This window comes from Centroberyx gerrardi, chromosome 16 (genome assembly GCF_048128805.1).
Source record: "Centroberyx gerrardi isolate f3 chromosome 16, fCenGer3.hap1.cur.20231027, whole genome shotgun sequence".
NCBI lineage: Eukaryota > Metazoa > Chordata > Actinopteri > Beryciformes > Berycidae > Centroberyx > Centroberyx gerrardi.
In genome coordinates, this window is record NC_136012.1 from 24,682,066 (window position 1) to 24,703,621 (window position 21,556).

At 41.1% G+C, this 21,556-nt stretch overlaps 2 protein-coding genes across 2 annotated transcripts; one reads left to right on the forward strand and one right to left on the reverse strand.

The window, feature by feature from the left end:
• The first annotated feature begins 243 nt into the window (after positions 1 to 243).
• Positions 244 to 11,136, forward strand: adad1 (adenosine deaminase domain containing 1 (testis-specific)). Its single transcript, XM_071916197.2, has 12 exons — positions 244 to 418; positions 672 to 812; positions 1,644 to 1,811; positions 1,943 to 2,014; positions 3,116 to 3,241; positions 4,619 to 4,742; positions 6,857 to 7,027; positions 8,615 to 8,690; positions 8,916 to 9,072; positions 9,620 to 9,854; positions 10,512 to 10,644; positions 11,013 to 11,136. The coding sequence occupies exons 1-12, from the start codon at positions 244 to 246 to the stop codon at positions 11,124 to 11,126; spliced, it is 1,692 nt and encodes a 563-aa protein (XP_071772298.2). The 3' UTR covers positions 11,127 to 11,136.
• A 7,916-nt stretch (positions 11,137 to 19,052) lies between these two features.
• LOC144542419 (uncharacterized) lies at positions 19,053 to 20,234 on the reverse strand. The gene is made up of 4 exons (XM_078289031.1): positions 20,088 to 20,234; positions 19,953 to 19,991; positions 19,313 to 19,543; positions 19,053 to 19,190 (listed from the first exon to the last, which is right to left on the reverse strand). The coding sequence occupies exons 1-4, from the start codon at positions 20,202 to 20,204 to the stop codon at positions 19,062 to 19,064; spliced, it is 516 nt and encodes a 171-aa protein (XP_078145157.1). The 5' UTR covers positions 20,205 to 20,234; the 3' UTR covers positions 19,053 to 19,061.
• Positions 20,235 to 21,556: the final 1,322 nt, after the last annotated feature.

The following is a 21,556-nucleotide window of genomic DNA, read 5'->3' on the forward strand; positions in this document are numbered from 1 at the left end:
TTAACCTTTGCTGAGTGCAATAAAAGGGAAATTGTACTAGTCCTCACTTTGCTAGGGGCCCCCTGAAGGTCCCCAGACCCCACTTTGGGAACCCCAGCTATTCTCCCTCCACCTAACCCTATGTGTGTGGTGTCATCATCATGCATTTTAATTTATGCATGGTTAATGAACTTGTCCTTGTCAGTTCAAACATGGAATTATAATTTTGGTATTACCCTCTGTCAGAAATCCAGGCTTGTCAAGATGTTTTCGTCTGGCGGATCGTATCGGGGTTCGAGGGGAGCCTGCTTTGCACAAATCCTCAAGAAGAATTTGCCTAGCTCTCCAGGCCTGACCGGATCATATTTGCCTCCGTGTACCTCAAAAGGTCTTAGCCAAAATATGTTTGAGCCAGCAGTGAGCAGTGCATCCAAACCTGGTAAGTTCCAGTGTGTGGTTTGCATATTTGTTGCTAATCCTGCAATTTCCCAGTAAAGGTTTAATATCTGACTTAAAATCATTTCTACGCCCTTTAGCCTCCTTAAAATCATCCTTTCTGAAGTCTGTTTCATGTTGCAGGACGGATTACATACACTGTTTATTGTTTAGAACCAGATAGACAAAGATCTACAGGCAAAAATGTTCAATGTCCCTTTTCTATGCTTATTTGTCCCTGTATTTTATCCACGAAGCTCCTGCCGTCAAGCCAAAAAGCGTGCCTACGGTGCTGATTGGCAAGTACAAGCGAGGCGAGACCCACGCCGTGTCCTTGCTGCATCAGCTCGCCCAGGTTTTGCAGTTCCACCTGGAAATGAAGGAGACGGTGACCACAGGTAAAGACTCACAGCGTGTGTGCATTTGAAATGTCCTACAACTGGAAAATTCAGTTCGGAGACTACTAATGAGCTCTTGCTAGAAAGGAGTTTTTTTTTTTTCCCACCCACTCTCAGGGTGCGTATGCAGAGCTAGACAGTGTGGAAAAGTATGAAAAATGAATTAGATGACTCAGGTTTTGCAAAGTTAGAGGGGGCAGTTCGCTGTCAAAGGTCTGGGGCAGGCTGTTGAGCAAGATTAAGAATGTGAAAGTTTTCCCATTGACAATTTATTCATAAAATCTATATGTATAAGTCCATGGCCCTGGGTTTCCTGAGTGTCATCATTGATTTGGTGATATTTGTTTGTGTGAAGAATAATTTAAAAAAACAGAGTGATCTGGCCCGGTGGGTGACAGTCATGATACCCAGTAACTGTAGGATCATTTTGAGCAAATGACCAAAATCTTCAGATCCAGTCAAGTTACTGAAAGTTATGGAATTTCTCAAAGGGAAAAAGTGCAGCAGTCTCCCCTCCTGGCTTCTAATATATACATCAGATATTGTGTGCGTTTTTGTCCGGTGGCCACGGTGGCTATTCCAGCATTTACCAGCCGCTTTGGCCATTATCACTATTATCAGCCAACTAGATTTTTCACTTCCCCTCTCTCCGGTTGAAGATGCTTATCAGTGAAATCACCCGGTGTGTTTGGTTGGAGTGAAAGCCTGGAGACTCTTGGGCCCTCCGCCGCTCCAAATCACGCTCGGTTACCTGCCAAAGTGGCTGAAATACAAACTTAGCAGCCGCAGCTGAAACTCACCAGGATTTGGACTCTGTTTCCGTTTACCCAGGCAACATACCAGGGTTTTACTTTGCCTTTTGCGCTGTGATTGACGGGATGGAGTACAAGACTGGGATGGGCGTGACTAAGAAGGAGGCCCGGCTCAAAGCGGCGGAGCTCGCCCTCCAGGACCTGCTGCCCAGCCTGGAAGATGAGTCTGTCCTCCCGGAGGCGTCAGGTTGGAAGAGCGCACATTTAACTTAAGAGCCGTGTTCATTCATTCAAACTTTGATTGGACGGCTGTTGTTTCCTCTATCTGTGCCGCTTCATGTGCAACTCGTCCCCGTGCGTCTTCTTTCTTTCCCTCAGATGGCCCTCCTCTCCTGCCGGTGAAAGAGGAGTCCTCGCTCTCTGACATCCATCCTTGTAGAGCCGTTCACGGTAACAGTCTAGTTTTTGTCTCTCTCTCTCTCTCTCTCTCTCTCTCTCTCTCTCTCTCTCTCTCTGGGAAAGACGGTAGTACACCCTCAGTTATCACAGTCAGAATCAATTTAGTCAGCAGGTACGATAAACGTACAGAAATTTTTCTTGGTGAACTTGGTGTCGACACATATTTGCAATTCAAAGCGTTGAATAGTGTAGAATATAGCCTACCTATCACTATAATATGACTGTCCAGCATTCATTGAGACTAGGGCTGCACGATATTGGAAAAAGCTGACATTGCAATATTTTTTTTTTTCTGCGATATATATTGCGATGTGAAAAAAATACAGGAATTTTCACCAAATGACTTGAATAGCTCTATCAAGCCTTGCCCCTTTAAGAAGGTGGCCTTGTGGGTAACCTGCACGGGTGACGTACTAGGAAGTGAGTGTGTTTTTAGCCACAGCCAGAGTGAGTTGCAGGATGCTAAGTGAGTAAAGTTACCATAGTTAGCGGGAAAAGAGCTTAGACCGTCACCGAGAGGCCGTGCATTATGTTCGCTGCTGTACCGAAATAAAGTGCCAGTTCTCCACTGCAGAGTTGGTCCGGACTCTTAGTAAAAAGCTTGTTACCAGCTACGAGCCAGGCTAAGCTAAAGTAGGCTAGCACAACACCAGAGGCTTCGCAACTACGGGTCGGAGCCGCGAAAGCTGGAAAGGTAACATACACTACTTTTATAACAAACCCTTAAATCGGAGTAAATTATGTTATATCAGACAGACTTATCTTGTAGATTAGTCATGGAAAATGAGAACCGTGCGAGTTTTCCTTTTGTATCAAGCCGCAAAAAAGTTGTAGCATGACGTGTTTGAGTTAATTTGTCTTACTTGACATCGCACGTTCCTGCGATGTGACTATTGCGCATGCGCACATCGCGATGACGATGCTGAAACGATATATCGTGCAGCCCTAATTGAGACAGTAGAAAGGAGAAAGTTACAGTATGGTTTTCCCCAGACTTTGGAACAATACAGATTGGACAGCGCAGTCTCGTTCAAAGAAAAATATTAAATTAAATTTAAGTGTTTTTTTTGTTGTTGTTTTTATCACCTCCAGAATGGAAGAATCCCACCAATCTCCAGATTCCCCACGCCGTACGGGATCAGCTCACCAAGCTGATGAACAGTCACCCGGAGTTCGCTGCCTGCGGAGGAACCACGGCGGCGTTCATCATTCAGACTTGTGAGTGCGCTTTCACGGGCAATGTTGCCTGGGAGATCACATGCTGTAAAGACTGGTTAGTGAAGTATTATTTATATAGCAGGTAGGTTTCAGCCGAGCAGTCTGATTGGTCAAGGACTCGTTTTCAGGCGCGCTGATAATTCCCATTAAGCTCGGCCAGTCGTGTCGCACTGGTTGCTGTGCCAGCTCTCGCGGTAACCGGGGAGCTAGATGGCAATCTTTCTTGTTTTCTCCTGTGTTTTTTTATTCTTTTGTGTGCATACTACTTGGAAGAAACGCGTCTTTGAGCAATCGGACTGCTTGGCTGAAACTACCTGTTGCATAACATTCATTTGACAGTGATTTGCAGAATGTAAAGACGATTGCACGCGTTGCCTTTTAAACGGGTATTTTGGTGCAAAGTGGGCAAACTGAGATTTATGAGATGCAAGCACATTACCACCCCTCTACTACCTTAAATTAGCCAATGATTATCTAACCATTAGGGCTGGGTATCGGTACTCGATACCTTTAAGGTATCGACCGAAATAACCCAGTACCAAGTAGTATTGAAACATCTCCAGTCAAACGATACCTGCATTCAATACTTTTTGTACACAGATCTAGAAAAAAAATGACTATTTGTATGGTTTTGCTTGCAGCCAATCACCGCAAGCGTTCTTCGATTTAATGCGACGCGTGATTGGCCCACTGCCGCAGCAGCTACAACCCATACAGTCTGTGATGGTGAAGTCGAGCGCGGTGTATGTGACGGAGTTGGCAGTTCACCGTGCCGAGATGCCACCAAAACGTTAAAAAATAGGTATCGAAAGAAGTACTCTATTGGTATCGGTATCACTTTAAGGGTACTGGTATTGGTACTGGTATCGTAATTTTTTAAACGATACCCAGCCCTACTAACCATTGAAGAACTATGCTCAAAATTATGCTTTTGTATACAGAAATGAGTTTTCAGTTGTGTCCTAAAAGAAAATACAGTGCTTACCAGTTGCACTGAAGCTACAGTACAGCCTATCTGCTACAATAAAGGGAAAACCTGTGCTGCTGGCTCTGGTAACGCCTGCTCAGCAGAACAGAAATAGCACAATACTATTTAACAGTACTAATACCACAATAAAAATGTATACAAACAACACTATAGGCATGACCGTTCACTCACCAGTACACCATCAAATTGAAACTGTACTATACTCATAGGAAAAAGTAGCACATCCAAAAATAAAAGTAGTATGGCGAGAGTACTCACTCTTCACTTGAATTTATTGGCACATGTACAATAATGCTGACATGTTTCAGCCTATACAGCCTTCATCAGAGCATGTAAAAAGCTGTACTGTATTTCCTCTCGTGTGCTAACCCCACTCTTCGCCCGTCCAGCCGGCGGATGCGAGGTGGTCGCCCTCGGCACCGGGAACTTCAACACCAGAGAGAGCACCTCGTCGAGCGGACGGGTGCTGCACGACTCGCATGCTGTGGTGACCGCCAGGAGGTCCCTGATGCGGTGAGTCGCAAGCATTATTCTCACAGGGTTCCCACAGGCCGTGAAAATCCTTGAAAGTTTGTTTATTTTGAGAAAAAGCTAAATTAGGCCTTAAAAGTTTTTGCAAATGAGTGGATGGCCTTTATTTTTTGTTTCATTGAAGTAGTTTTAAACAGTTTTAAAATGAATGATTTTAACGGGATTTCTTGACTTGACAAGATCATAAGTAATAAATGAGGCCTCTGTGATGTCTAATGTCTTACCCTAAAACAGTCCTTGAATTTCACCAAACAATACCTTGAAAGTCTTTGAACAGTCCTTGAATTGACATCCAAGTGCGTGTGGAAGCCTGTTCTCAACCTTTTTGACTCGTGACCCCTTAAAACGAATCGGCGCCTACTCGCAACCCTCAAGGACAAGGCATTTATCAAAAAGATTGAAAACATGATAATAAATTTGTGTATTAGAGATGTTTTTTCACTTTCCATAAACCGTGTTGCGAACCATGGAAATGATCTCATGACCCGCTGAAGGGTCCCGAACTTGAGGTTGAGAACCACTGGCATAGAGACAGATTATGTCCTCCAAATGCACAAGGAAGATTTTAAAATGTAGTCACACAGACGGCACTTTGGTTAGAATGTGTACCCTTTGCTTATCGGGTTATTAAATCTAGAGGTACGTACACACAAACACACACACACACACACACACACACACACACACACACCACATTAGCCTACATCAAATGTTTCTTAGAATGACTCTCACTGTGGTTGCATTTCCTGTTGTTCTGTTGAGTCCCCTAATGCTCTGAGAACACATTTATCTGATGTTTCGTACACCAAATCTGATCGGTTACATATTTGAAATATGAATTCACAAAGTCACCTGAATGTCACCTGTGTATTTCTGAACACATCTCGGAGACACCTCGTTGGCGACCCGCACGGCATCCCATTATGCTAACTGGAAAATGGTTTGAATTTTATTTCCCACGTTGCCTTGTCTGACAGAGGAAAAAAAAAGAAATGTAATCGCAGCGGAGAGCAGAGTTGACGGGTTATTTTGGGTAGAAAGTTGCCAATAGATCATCTCTAGTTTCCAGTTTGTTTGTTTTTTCCAAAATGTGTATATAGAGTTTTTGGATTAAAGGACATTTTATGTACCTATCTCCAGCAGAGATTAGTTTATAATTTTTATTTTAGACATTTCGCAAAGGGACATACGGTATGCAGTTTTGTTCTGTATACATATGATAGTAAAATCCAGTTTTGTACAGTAGGTTTAAAGTTAAAGGTCCCATATTGTGGAAAACAGGATTTCCCTTTCTCCATTATTATAAAGGAGTTGGATGTGCTATCTAAACGTTGCGAAAGTATCAAAACGCACGGTCGCCAACTAAATCCACACAATCCATATTAGAAAAGCGAACCTCTAAACGAGCCGTTTGGACTTCTGTAACTTTGTGGCGTCACAAAGTGGGGTGTCGCTCTATCATTTTTGGAAATTTTGAAATAATAGACTAACAAAGTGTTTTTTTCAAAGCGGTTGTCATTGTTCATTACCGGAGAGTTTTCCCTACCTGTAGCCGCCGGGCCGCGGTGTCTCACGTTTCACTCTTGAAACGGTTAGCCAATCAGAACAGAGGGGTCGTTAATATTAATGAGCCTTAAAGACACGGCGACAGAAACAGCCTGTTCTTGGTAAGGCTCAGAGAGATGCTGGAAAATGAACGTGTAAAAATGGATTGAGAGTGTTTTTGGTACATGACACCACACACACAGCTTTTAATGGACCTCAAGACATAAAATAAAACACTGGAAAGTGGAGAATATGGGACCTTTAAGGAGGGTCCTCAGCAGCATGACAGATAGTTGATTTTCACAAATATTTTTGAAATATGGCACTATTAGGGAATGTATGAATTTGGCTATTTTGATCACAGCTTCCACTCAACTGTTATCTCCCCAGCTAAAATGTGGATTGCTACTGGACTACTTGTTAATTATGCAGATGGGGGTTTTTTTAACAACGCACGTCTGTTTCTGCATGTACATACGTAATACTTATGTATTTGTACATATGTACATATTTCTGACCCAACCTCTCTGTCTCGTACGCGGTGTTATTAGGTTCCTGTACCGGCACCTGCTGATGTTCTTCAGTAAGATGGCCACGCTGAAGGAGAAGTCGATCTTCCAGCAGAGCGACAGCAGCAGCCTCCTCGGCCTGAAGAGCGACGTCACGCTCCACCTCTACGTCAACCAGCTGCCGAAGGGCGCCGCCCAGATCCCCTCCAAGCTGTGAGCGTCCGATTCTCCGTCAGTTCAAACGGCACAAGAAAAGTCTGGAAAATTGATTTGATAGTTTCCACATCTTGAGTGAGGGATGGGTCATGAAAATGTGAATATTTGTTTGCAGAGATCAACATCAGCTTTTATAGTTCGGCTGTTATCCTATTTTTAAAATGTTGAAATACGTAATTAAGATAAATTTAACAGAGCGACACTACCGGGGAAGTTTCACCAGGGAATCACCTTTGACCACCGCAGGGCTCCAGACTGCGACCAAAATGGACTTTCACTTTCTCCATATTTGTTGTTGCTATGGGAAACGGCCAGCGTCTCTGTGATCGCAATTGGTCGGCTGGAAAAAGCGGTTCACGTCACCCGGCGCTTTTCTGAAAAGTTGAACATTTCTCAACTTTTGAAAGCGCTCCGCTCTGACGGAAAAAAACGCCGGCTGCAGCGCTTTTCGGGAGCGGCCGCCTTTTGTGCGCCTTGCGGACGCTTCCCGTTGCTTTTCATGAGAAAAGGCCGCTGGCGGTTGGGGAAAAAACGCTATGTGTGAACGCAGCCTTATTGCAGAGTTTTTACCGGCTGGCTTGATGCATTTGGGACAGAGGGACCGCGGTAAGTCAAAACAAACACACACAATCTATACATTTATATTAGGGCTGCACGATATATCGTTTCAGCATCGTCATCGCGATGTGCGCATGCGCAATAGACACATCGCAGGACGTGCGATGTCAAGTAAGGCAAATTAACTCAAACACGTCATGCTACAACTTTTTTGCTACTTGATACAAAAGGAAAACTCGCACGGTTCTCATTTTCCATGACTAATCTACAAGATAAGTCTGTCTGATATAACATAATTTACTCCGATTTCAGGGTTTGTTATAAGAGTAGTGTATGTTACCTTTCCAGCTTTCGCGGCTCCGACCCGTAGTTGGGAAGCCTCTGGTGTTGTGCTAGCCTACTTTAGCTTAGCCTGGCTCGTAGCTGGTAACAAGCTTTTTACTAAGAGTCCGGACCAACTCTGCAGTGGAGAACTGGCACTTTATTTCTGTACAGCAGCGAACATAATGCACGGCCTCTCGGTGACGTTCTAAGCTCTTTTAGAACTGTTTATTTCACCTAAACAGTCGAGTCACGTTGGACGACCCTGATTTGCGTATTGTTCAGGTCAAGTCTAATATATGCAAATGTGGAGCAGCAAACGTGATGCACAGCTTTTTGAAACTCGCTGCGCTGCTACCAGCATGCATTGCACGGTGGCTGGCATAAAAAATATTGTGGAAATGACACCCCTTGCCGGAATTGATCAAAATGTACCATAACTATGTAGACCTCAAACGGCTGAGTAAGGGCTTTGGCGTAGGCCAGACACTAAAAAGGCTCTGGCATCATTTAAAAACTCCTCCATGCTCTCCCTGGTGTTGTTTTGTACTCCTCCTCTGGTAGCTGCATCTGGCAGCAATTACATCTTTATCAAAGCCACACAAACAAACAAACTGGGTAAAGTAGCATGAGTAACATTTCTAGAAATTTCAAGATTTTTTTTTTTTTCAGTTTTGTTCTTTCCTTTTTCCCCCCTGTTCTCAGGCGCCTGAACCCTCTCTCCATTGCAGCATGGGAAGTGAACAACGAGATCAGCCTGCACCTGACAGTGGAGGGAAAGGTGTTTATCATTTACCGCTTAGAGATGCTTTGAAACTGATAATACGGTATATGCAACAAAAGTAATGTTGTGCATATTCCTAAACACACTTTGGACACGCCATTGTCGTCACAGGACACATGCTTTGTATACTGTCACGCAAAGCCTTCTTATCGTAAACGCCAACACAACCGCTAACTGCTAGTATTTGCTGTGCGATTACAATTGAATTTGTTTCTTTTAAAGGTGTTTTCGGTTTTCTCCTCCACCTTTGACCACTCGGCCTCCAAGGTGGTCAGCATGTCGACCACCGACAAGATCACCCAGTGGCAAGTGCTGGGCTACCAGGGCGCCTTGCTCAGCCACTTCATCGAGCCCGTCTACGTCCAAAGCATCCTCATTGGCAAGTCAACGAGTCAAATCACGCACTATAGAGGGCCCTCTATGGACTTACGCATAGAAAACATCAGGTCAAGCCGTTTATAAACCCATGGCATAATTTTACAAACATCACTCATGACAGCGCTTTTGTTAACAGATTTTGGACCCAGTATTGTCTGTATGAAAGTTTCTTTCACAAATTTGAGTCTGCCACACAGACACAATTATTCAAAAGTATATAATTGAGTTGGACTTAATAGATGACAATGGCTATGAAAATGGGAGGTCTAACTCTTCACTGAGACCCTCAGGTAACACAACAGCAAGTCTGTATGTTCAGAAATATACAGGCCATTGTTTGCAGCAGTTGGCTCTCAAGCTAGTTGCAGATGTTGTAAATGATTACAACAACAAACGACAACAAAACTACAACAACAAACGACAACAAACTCCTCATACATTCAAATCATCTGTTTGACAAAAGAACATAACATTAGAACATATGTGCTGACAAATGTTGCAGGAACCCTACAGTGTTAAGAAATGCCTGGCTCTTACTTGATTCCCAGGCGACTCGAGCTGCAGCGACATTCGTGGCATGGAGATCTCCGTAAGCCAGCGTGTGGAGGGGATAACCCCCCACCTGCCCATGTACTACTGCATGGTGCGGCCACATATCAGCCTGGTGCCCACCGTGGCCACCAACAGCACCAGCAGCGCCCAGTGGACTCTGGGCATCAACTGGAGCCAAGGAGACAGCTCCCTGGAGGTTGTGGATGGCCTGGAGGGCAAGACCGTAGAGGAGTAAGGATGACTGTGACTGTATAGGAATTTGTCAGTATGGTGGGAAATTAACAGCCAAATGCTAGTAGATTTTGCTTGTAGCTGTGTGGCTGGTGAGCTTTTCAGCACTTTGCTGGCGACTAGTCCACGTTTGAAGGTTTGCTAGTTGCATTAATCAAATATAAACAGAAAAAAACTAAAAACTACTTCAGAACTTACCATTGAGCCCAACGATGGATGCAACTGGTCTGCAAGCATCGTTTTTGAGTTAATTCCTGTACTCTTTCAAATAAGTTGTAGAGAACTGCAAAGCTTTGAATGGCTGAAAACAACTTCTCGCCCAATTCGAACTTGCCAGGCAGAACTATTGTACATAAAACAAAATCATATCGGCAGGGAAACAACAAGGAAGCAATCTGATTGGCTGTTGACATCTGATGACCGTGAAAAGTTCAGTCGTGGTCAACTTTTCTTGGCCGCCAAGCTTGTTGACCATCCACACATCAGCCAAGTCTCCCTGGTTGATCAGCTCTATAGGAAATGAATGGACTTGCAACGACTTGCTGATTGTGTTGCTTGCATTGTGAACACGTGATTAGCTTTCCACCCTGGTGTATGTTTTGCAAGGTTTGTCTGTGTTTGAATCGCCGAGTGTCATTCACACTGATTCTCTTGTAGCTCTCCCTTTAAGAGCGGCACCGCTCTGGCGAGCCGCCTGTGCAAAGCAGCCATGCTGAACCGCTTCAAGTTGGTGTCCAAGGAGGCCCAGAGACATGACCTGCTGGCCACCAGCTCCTACAGAGAGGCCAAGGTAACCTCAAACTGCACTGGTTTTAGTTTACATTTACATAATCAATCTGCAACAGAATGATGCAGGAGAAACGGATTCTCTGTTTTGAAATAAATGAACACCCATTGGAGAGTAGCGCATTAAATGCATCTCAATGTAAGGTTCACGCTGTTGGCAAACCCTTGAAAAAAATGGTCTTCTGTGACATCACCTTTTAAAACACACTTTACCAACTTTTATGTAATTGTTGTCTTTTATGTTACAGTGGCATTCATTTCATTCATTATATAATTATTTATGTTTGTTTTCCTTACTGTGAGGTGCTTTGTATATTTGCTTTGAAGAGTTCTATGTAAAGATCAATATAATTTTCGCTGTTTGTTGTACAGAGGATGGCGAAGCCCTACCAGGAGGCCAAGAACGTGCTGAGAGCGTACCTGCTGCAGCAGGGCTACGGTTCATGGTTGCTCAAGCTTTCGGTCAGTGATCACTTCAGCATGTGAACAAAACCACAACAGGATTATATTTCCCTATAGAATCATAACTGTTAAGGCAAAAACTACATTTCTGGAATGATAAAGCAGTTTTGTTTCAAAATCGAATTTGAAAACTAAGTTTGAAAGAAGTTTACTTTATGAAAAGTACTTTTTCCTATAGTATTATGTTATTTTTAGTGGTTGTTTCTAATACCTAGTATATCTAGTACCTTTTTGGTTGTTAACTGTGCTCTTTGAGCCGAATTTTGAAGGAAGGATACAAAAGCACTTGGATTTGCAGATAAAATAGCCATTTATTGAGGCAAATGGCATATGTGCTGTGACCCACACAGACCTTCATCAGGGTTTTGGTTTGCACTTGAATACTTATGTTTACATTGTGTGGCGATGAGAGCGTGAGATATTTATATTATTTTACTGCTTAAAATAGTACTTTATACTATTGTATGTAATATAAATAGCCACGTAGAGTGTATGTGTTATCTGCAAGTGCCTTGGTATCCTACTTTTGAAATCCTTGTTTTCAAAACTGTAAAGTATGACTGAGTTGTGTTATTTAAAGAGATCTGTTTCACTAAAGGTAGATTCTTTGTGGCACATTCTATCTTTTACAACTGGGAAAAATGCCAACTTTGTATGTATATTTGAGTTTGTTGTATATTATTACAACCTCAATAAACCATGGCTAACATTTGAGGTCAGCAACACATAAAGGCATCAAACCCCATTATTTTACAAAAGTATAATCCCAAAATGCAAAAAAACAATGCCTGAAGGGTCAAGGAGGTCCGGGCAAACTGAACTAAAGGATGGGGAAGGAAGTACTTGGGCCGACCACGCGACGGGCCATCGTACCCCGCACTTCCCCCAAAACCACAGAAGCAAAAGACAAACAATAAATCCGCGATACCAGGACTACCGGTACGTCCTTCATCAGAAGAAAAGACTCTCAAAAACTGAATGAGTGGATGGTCAAGTGAAGGTAAGTCCCATTTCTGCATTCTGTGGTCAGGATTCATACAGACAAAATTCATGCGCATGCAGTGTGTGATTCTGCTGATATACTTAGAAAAGGTATTGATCATTTACAGAATAATATTGCAGATTGTTCAAATGTGTCAGTACATTGCTGCCCTTTACATGGCTGATCAGCACGCATTCTTACGACCTCTACCCAAAACAGACTCGTTGAGAGACCATAACATAGAATTCTAGAAACAAAAGTTCAATATTTATTTTACACAATACCAAAAGGTAACAAACGAGACAAGAGGGGACTGGAGGAAATTAACAAAAGGGTGGGGAAGACACTGGGCCAGCCAGGCAATGGGCCTTTGAAGCCAGTGCTTCCCCCTAAACTAACCAAAACATTATCAAAAACGAAACTTAACAAACCAAACCCGAAAATAGGGACACACCCACACCACACATGCGCACACACCCACACCACACATGCGCACACCCACACAAACACTAGTCACTAGAAATCCAGTAGGAAGAAGATTTCTTCCAAAAGTTCCAGAAACAGAATTGATCATGTTTTTGAATCAATAGGATTGTCCTATGGGCAACTGTAAATCTGTAAATCTCACCTACATAGCTATATTCATATCTTCAAACATTATACTGTATATCGTTGTGTAATATATCTCTTTATTATATTGCACAGTTTTTATTCCTCCCTGTTTATAATAATTATTTTACTATACTTTTAAAAATATTTTACTACCTCTATTCTTTCATTTCTTCTAAGGAAGCAGCAACCAAGCATTTCACTGCACGTTGTACTTATATGATTGCACATGTGACAAATAAAACTTTGAACTATATATGCGTACGGTTTTCTTGAATTCCTTAAGAGCTTTTTGATAGTAGTCACCTGTAAAATGATCCAACGCTATTTCATGACTTTCAAATTGAAAATGGGGTAACGGACGGTTACTGACAGATTTACACTTTGGATAGCTGCTGGTGAAGACTCTTTTGTCAGGTCAGACCAGATTTGCTGACAAAGAACCTTGAGACTTTAAATGTTACCAGTGACGAATGTGGGTTGGGGCCGGGACAGGAAATGCTTGTTCCACAGCGTAAGTGTACTGTGTGTTGTACCTCTATGGCCACAGTTGGGTGTGTTTTTCCATTGTGTTTTGTTCACAGTTCAGTTTGGGTATGAAAGAGACCTATTGGGGTGCTGGCCACGTCAATTCCAAGACGAGGTCTAGTCAAATTTTGAGTCAAGATTAGGTCCAAAGCGGTTTGAGACTAAGTTCACACAAGTAATATTCAAGACTTGCTTGATAGACAAAATTGTCAACTCGTTACACTCCATTTCCATCTTCAGTCTGACACCGATTTCCGTGGGGGAGGGGGATTCGATTTTCCCTAACCAATCACTAGAGACCAACGTATTACGCCTAAATCTAACGTCATTTTAAGTCGACACTGATGCGAAAAAACCATCTCCCCTTTGAATAAATGCCTTCAAAGCAGAGCGCTGTTCGGATTTCTAAGTAATTGGTACTTTTAATCGATTTAGAACAGCCTCGATAGCAGCGTCTACCTTGTCTACAGCGGTCGCCATTGTTGTTATTATTCCTCCTTGGTTCCGGCACACAGCTTGACAACGCTTGACAACAGCTTGACAACGGCGTTAGTCCCGCCCGTGGCGCTGATTGGCTAATCGTTAGTCCCCCCCCCCCGGCGCTCATTGGACCGATCATTTTTCAACCAAGAGAAACCGCTGTTTCATGTCACGATGCCAGATCAGAAGCAGTCAACTCGGTGGAGTGGGCGGATTCAAAGGTCTGGACAAATTCAAGATCAAAATAGGCAATAAATAGTTAACATGTCTTTCCAAATGTAAAAAAAATAATGCTTAAGGAGTTGGTTAAGGATCAGCAAAGATGTAGATCTATCTGTAGGAGCTCCGTACAAAACCCTTCAACATCTTCACTAATTAATACATATGATTTTGAGAAGTTGGAGGACCATTACATAACTACAAACAGAAATCCCTTGTAGTGCTGGAGAGCAAATAAACAAAGGTGGACCAGGTGGAGAAAAACATATTTTTTAGAAATTCTTAGATGGGCAAGAAAACGTTGAGTCAACCTTCCGTAGTGGCTGGAGATCGAGATAAGTCCAAGACATCAGAAAAGTGGCCCTGAAACCAGAAACCAGACTGCAATTTGGGAAAACTTTTAGGTTTCTTTAGGTTCCAACAGTCTCTAGCTTCTTAAACTATTGTGCCAGCCAAATATGATTTTTAGAATGCAACTTCTGAACGATGGCGCACTGTCTGTCTGTATGTGGCTGGTAGAGGAGACGAGCCTAAATTTACCAGCATTTGACTGTTGGCTGGTGTTTATTTCCACTTTGGTAGGGCAGTTTCGTGTTAAGTGGCCTCTGACTATCCACTATGGAATTTCCACTATGAAAACTCAGAATGTACACTACCAGTCAAATGTTTTTAGTATTTTTCCACATTTTAGAATAATAGTAAAGGCATCAAAACTATGAAATAACACAAATGGAATCATGCAGTGACCAAAAAAGCAAATTCATACTATCTTATATTTTAGATTCTTTAAAGTAGCCGCCCTTTGCCTTGATGGAAAGGCAAAGGCTTTGGAAAGAAATTCATACATAGGCATCAACTTCACTATTTCTATTTGTCTAAGAAACAAATTTCAAGCATTTAAGCATAAGCCTTTAGATCAAAATGGCTTTAAGATAATGAAAAACGGTACATTCAATCAAGTGTGTCAAAACCTTTGACTGGTAGTATATTTGTGAAGATCTGGCTGCTTGCCACTGGATTTAAGCATGATTGACCCCCTGTGTTGATGCAAAGTCTTGATGCGGCTCAGTGTGTTTATTATACCTACGCATACAGGAAATGCATTGGTTTCCTGTGTATGTGTTGCAGTGGATCATTTACTCTTATGTTTCCAGCAGCCCTGTGAATGGATTGGTGTGTTTACCTCCCACTGCCTTGTCAACAGAAGGAATTACCTGTGCATTCAGGGAACTGACACCCAAGGATCAAGCCTTTCAGTTGTATGTACAACTCCAGGTTTCATACTTACGATTTGTCTCCTTTTATATGTTATTGCTTTTATGTCGTAGGCAGTGCAGAGAATGTTTTTAAGTTTAATGCAATGCAGCAAAACCCTGACAGCATTCATAGTGTAATTTATCTTAATACAGCAATTTATTAAATGGTTTAATGTGGATGCATTGTTGTTGGAACAGTGATGATTATGACTGTTCAGGTTCCTCTCCGGGCTCTGATGTCTTTATGTCTCTATTGTTGAATAAACTAGTTACAGAGCGTAGAGTTGAACCCCCCCCCCCCCCCCCCCCTCCACCTTTCAGTTTTGTTGCATGGGGACAAAGAACAAGGGCAGCACTTTGATATATTCGCTCTTGCAGGCCAAGTTGTGCAAGGCACTGCATTTTCATTGCCCTTTCTCTGCAATTTTATATATTTCATGTTTTAATCGAAGCCTTCAGTTCTTCAGTTGACATCCATAATAAACAAAATGGATAGGCATTTGAAACCTGACGTATAATCAGTAATGAGTAGGGTGAACTTTCCCATACTTAAAGAAATCTCCCCTCCCTCCATTTTTTTTCAAAGTTGTGTCATTCACTTTATGTTCTGGGTTTTTTGTTATTTCAACTCAGAGTTGAAGTTGTTAAACAGCGGCACTGGCCCACAGTATCTTACATTACGTGTTAATCACAGCTGCTTTTGTGTGCGATTGTGAATGAAATGCTCCCTGCTTTTTTTTTTTTTTGTTTTGGACCGGAATCTGGTTTTTTTTGCTGTGCCATGACAACAGTAAATTATCACTTTGACATTCGGAGCCCTTTGCGGCCTTGTTATGACTGGTGAGAGTTTAATAGATAACATTCTTGACATAGTATTATTGTGGCATATTAACTTAGTGTGAGTTTTTCCATAGTAGGCTCCACAAAGGTCAGTATGGGACACTGCCTTGTGTTGTCTCGTGTCACTTGGACCCAAAGAATGTGACAAAGGACTTTAAGTAATTGATGCAGTTGTCATGTCAGTTCCCCCCAAGCACAAGCCTATCCACACAATAGAAAATATAAACGAGCAAAGTCCTTTTTTGTAATGTAATTTTTTTTTTTTTTTTTTTTTTTTTTATAAAGTCAGCCACTGTGGTGATACTAGTAGATTTGGAGATAAACAGGATATGCAACTCTCTTGATGTGGTTGCACACTTGAAACATTGCAGACCTGAGCTCTCAGGTTCTGCTGGATGTAGATCATTGTAAGTGTAGCACCTTTGCTGGGGTGGCTATGTAGGGGTGTGCGTACTGGATTCTTGTAAGTACTCTGTGTTTGCTGTACTTTTGCTTGTGTCGGTGTTCCTGAAGATTTGAATTTTGTGAATAAATCCAAAGGATAACTTTAAATAGATGCTTTGATTCCCATGTAACCTGCAGAGTGGTGCACATACTATGGAGGCCACTAATTTAAATACTGTATGTTGGCAATAAAAGGCTAAATGAATGAGTTGTACAGTAGCTGTCTATTCATATATGCTGTAAAAAGGACATTTTGCCAAAAAAAAAAAACCCAGCTAGTCTCATTCCATCTTTTTGTAATGATTCCACTGTGTATTTTGATACGATTTTTTGTTTTTTTGTACCGCCCAATGCTTAATTGTTTCCATGAGTGACGAAATTTCCACTTTTATTTTGACACGCTGCCTTACTTCCGGTCTTATTTTAGCTCTCTATAGCTGGCTCAGTGCAGCCAACAAAGGGTGACTGTCAATCAGGGTGACTGCTAAATATGTAACGCTTAATTACATGTTGATTTCTATCAACCCCCCTCCTGCACACTCCTTCCATGTACGTGCAGCCTTGCCTTGTCTCATATTTCAGTTGATGTCGATGCTGATGAGTCGTCCATCTGGACCAACTAGTTCAACAGTGTGATCAGCCGATCACAGATTGTTACAGTTACAGTCCCTCCTCACTTCTAGTCAGTGCCTGAAAGTCATTGAGTCGACCATAGTTTGTTTGAGTTGAGTGATGCCCGCTCGCCTGGTATCAGTCTTACTAATGTTTGGAATTGCGACTGTGGTGGCTAATCTGTGTATTAAGAAAAAATGCTGGCAAATATTTTAGTTACAACTAGATTAAGCTAGCAAAGCAGTTTTGTGTAGCAGGTGTGGAATTTATCATTTAAGTTTGGACAATCCCAATGAAACATGAAACCGCTAAAATACTGGAATGTAGCATTATAGAAGAGGGTCTATTCTTGATGATGATGTAGTTATCCTGATTATTTCAGGACTGTTTTGACTTAAACTCCAGTAACAGTTGATGCTGCACACGTCGCTAGGCAACAGCATCTGTACTTCCTGAATGACGAGGCAATGACTTCACTATGACTTAATTTTCCACACTCAAATATGTGCACAGCTTGACGAGTTTATTTGCCTGAAGGAAATGCACCTCCCACAGAGGAGTTCCTTTCCCACGTTAAGTGCATCTCTGCTAATGTGAAAGGGAAAATCTACCCCTAAAACAGAATTTGCATGTTTTACCTAATCTAGATTATGATCTTGGTCTGAATACATGACATTGCACACTATTCCTTATCCGTATTACAGCTATGCTTATACTTAGTTGAATTGCACTTGATTGCACATCCATTCTTTTTTTTTTACTTAAATTGCACTTCCGTATTCCATCTCATATCAGAAGTCATCATTATTATTATTATTATTATTATTATTATTATTATTACTATGGTTATTATTCATGATTTTGTATGGTTCGTCTTAGTTCTTCTAGTGCTACTTCCTTTCTACCACTGAGTAACATGTTCTTCTTGTGTTGTATATTTACTATTTTCTTTATTTTTATGCTACAAAGTTGCTATGAGCCTAGTCACAAGCATTTCATTGTTCAGAATGACCCTGTGTTATACTGCACAAATGACAATAAAAACACTTTGACTTTGACTTTGACTTTGAATAAGTCTGTCCCAAACTAGACTCTAACTCTCTGATGTGTAGCCACTTCAGTGACCATTAGAACAGCTTTTTGGACACAAAGTTGTTGAAATCTGGTTATATTTTCAGGTTTGAAACTCTACAAACTACAACACATTACTGTTAAGTTCATGTTCCCAGCAATAATACATGCTTTTATGATTTTCAACCTAGTGTCCCATTTGCTTGTTTTCAATCATCGATTTGTACACAATATTAATGTACAATGGCACACTATATACACACAACTTTTTAACATTGTAACATTTTATTAAGTTATATGTTCAGTATCAGAGCACCAAAATACAGCATATTAAATAGATAATAAATATATAAATACACAAACTTATTTAGAGCTTTTCAGGAGCTTACATCAAATATATTCTCACTGTTGAAAATGAACTGAGAACTCTTAAATTAATCTCACAGCAGTTATTTGCAGGAAAATAAATAAAATACATAAAACATGTATACAATATAGAAATACAAAACAAATTTAAAAAAGCCATTCAATATGAATGGCTGCCTTATCTTAAATTTTGAAATGACATGGCTAGATGCAAATAATATTTTAGAGCAGTGTTCAGAAAACAAGCATCACTGAAAACAAAAGACATCAGCTGGGTTTTGACTAAGTGGTGTACTGCAAAAAGCATCCAGCTAACCAAGTGCCTTAATCTAGCATTGAGTCTTGTGTAACTTGAGTTTTCATGAGTCAAGTGATAAAATCTGTTAATGGAGTGAGATAATTAAATCTTTGTCCCATGCAGTTTCACAAGGGAAAGGATCTTGAAATAAAGCAGATCACTCCATTTATCTTAGGATGTCAGTTGATTAGACTTGTTGAAACATTCTTGAAAACGGTATAGCTGTTGGTGAAGATAACGAGGTTTCCTCCGGGTTACTGTACTACAGTTTGGTTGCTTTGGTCGTTGTGAAACTCAACTAAAGATTTCATTTTCTTCAGAAAATCTCCAAAAGGAAGTTTGGACGATCTCTCACAAGCACAATCAGTGGAGTTTGTCAGTCCCTATAGAGAGAAGACAATGAGTCATTTTAGTAAATTTTGACAATTTTAAACTTTTGGTTACACTATTTTTATTTTATAATTCATTTGACTTTTTTGGCAGCAAAGTGTGAAGAAATACTTACGAAGCCTTTTTGCGATCGTTCGTCAATCCGCTCGTACAAGAAGTCGACAGCCTGCTCAATTCGCCCCTGCTTGTCTTCACATTCTTGTCCCGCTGTGTCCAGTTCCTTAATAAAGCAGTCCAGTCCATCGGTAATGCATGATTCCTGTGACAGAGAGAGAGAGAGAGAGAGAGAGATGTTTATCCTCCTTTCACTGCTTTGACTGAAGCAGTTTGTGGTTGTGGCTGCATGCTGAGAAGTCGGAGAGTAGAAGCTGTCACTGCTGTGTGAAGAAGCGACACCTGCCAAGCTGTAGTTTCCTGTACTAGAGGTTCTTCACATGTGGTTTAGAGAAGTTCAGCTAATGCCTGAAGCTTGATTTTTCAGTCTTATCAGTTTGGTATCATGAGTGAAAATATCTTTAATTATGCTTAGTTACTGAAAATTCCTTATTAATCGTTGCGGCATTTCAGCGGTTTCCTTGGGAATGCATTTTTATATTTTTTTCAAAAATTTTACTACTCTTCTAGTGTTATAAACAGTCTGGAATTTCACAGCCTTTTTATCATTATTCACTTGAACATCCTTCCTTCTCTACAGTCCAGAGGTTTTGCTGTACTATAGTCGGCCTACTTGGAGATTAACAAAGTATAAATCTTACCTTCACATCTGTTGGAGAGTAGAATTCTGAATCTGGTTCCTGTTTGGATGGAAGAAAACACAATATTAGCGACTTTTAGAAAGTATTAAGTGAATTATGTTTGAGAAAAAAGATAGTTGACTCGAAATTACTTACACACTTGACTTCAGCCTCGATAAGTCTAATATTCAAGTCATTTATGCTTATAGATTTTGCTTGAAGACACCCTGAGAGAGTAAAAATCCAAAAGGCAATCCTGAAAAGGTGCTCCATGTTCAGCTTGAAGGCTTGTCAGTGTCTTCAGCAAGTTATTGAGTAGTGAGTTAGTATACCCTCTCTCATGTTTGAATTTATATAGCCATGGGGTGGAAAGGGTGGGCTGAATTAGTTTAGATATCACCTAATGCATACAGCATTGTTTTTCCTTTAGATGACTCTTGGGATTTTTTTTCACAGTGCTACTACAACATGGTAAAATCCCTCAGGTGGCCTATCACAGCGCAGCATTTAACTTTCACACTTCAGCCTATAATGAAACTGGGTTGGCTTTCCCTGTTTTTGTGGTGCAGAGGGTTTTTTTTCTTGCTTTCTCTGTTTGCTCATGTGCACTTTGTTGTGCAGATGTTTGTCATGAACTGACACTTTTGTATATCATTTTTTCTGCATATGTTGGATTATAAAGACACCCACACCATCTTTACTCTCTCTTTCTACCATTCACTGTCAAACAAAGCAGAAATCCCTTAAAGCAATATTCCACTTAGTTTTAAGATGGGGGTTTTTTGGCACTTGACTGCCATGAAAACCAGAATATAATCTACTCACCAAGATCGGATGCAGCTGGGACGAGTTTGTAGCGTTCAGATTTTTACTTCCCATTCATTTGAATGAGGCCACGAAAATAGCCTGAAAAATAACATTTAACACGGTGAACATATTTAACAACATATCCCGCTTTTAAGACAATAAAGCAGTCCTGGGTACTTAATCATTTTGCATTTCTATTCTTGGTTTACACTAAAATTAGTATGTAAAAATAAAAGTAGATCCGGTCTCCCAAACAGGAACTATCTTTCCTAAATGGTGTCCCTCCACTATGTTCTCTTCTATCAATAGAAATGCTATTTGGCAAAATTATGTTCTAAAACATTGGACCAACAGTCAGTTGAAAATCACAGTAGCAGGATCTGTTGTTGAATCTGTTCACAAACATGTTAATGTAATTTTTTACATACCTGCAAACTAGTCGCTTTTCAGCGAAATTTGCCGTTTTGAATTCAAAATATGTCATCCACGTGAATCGTGTAGATCCGAAGAGTCTTCTCATACCAGCAGTTGCGGTCTGGCGGTCATTTGGCCAATCAGAACCAAGATAACTACTTTATCGTCTTTTCCGCCACGATCTTGCGGTACTACAACTATAATGGACACTAACTTAACGTTAGGTAACTAGTTGCTAAAGTAACGTTACCTTGCCAAATCAAAGTTGAAGTGTGTTGTGATAAATTCTTCCTAATGTTACCCCATCAAATCTTTCCCAACCTGTTTATAATGGAAAGCTTGCCAGCTTGTTAACACGTCAGGTTAGCTAGCTTTCTTCTCAGAGTGCACCAGAATGCTTCATT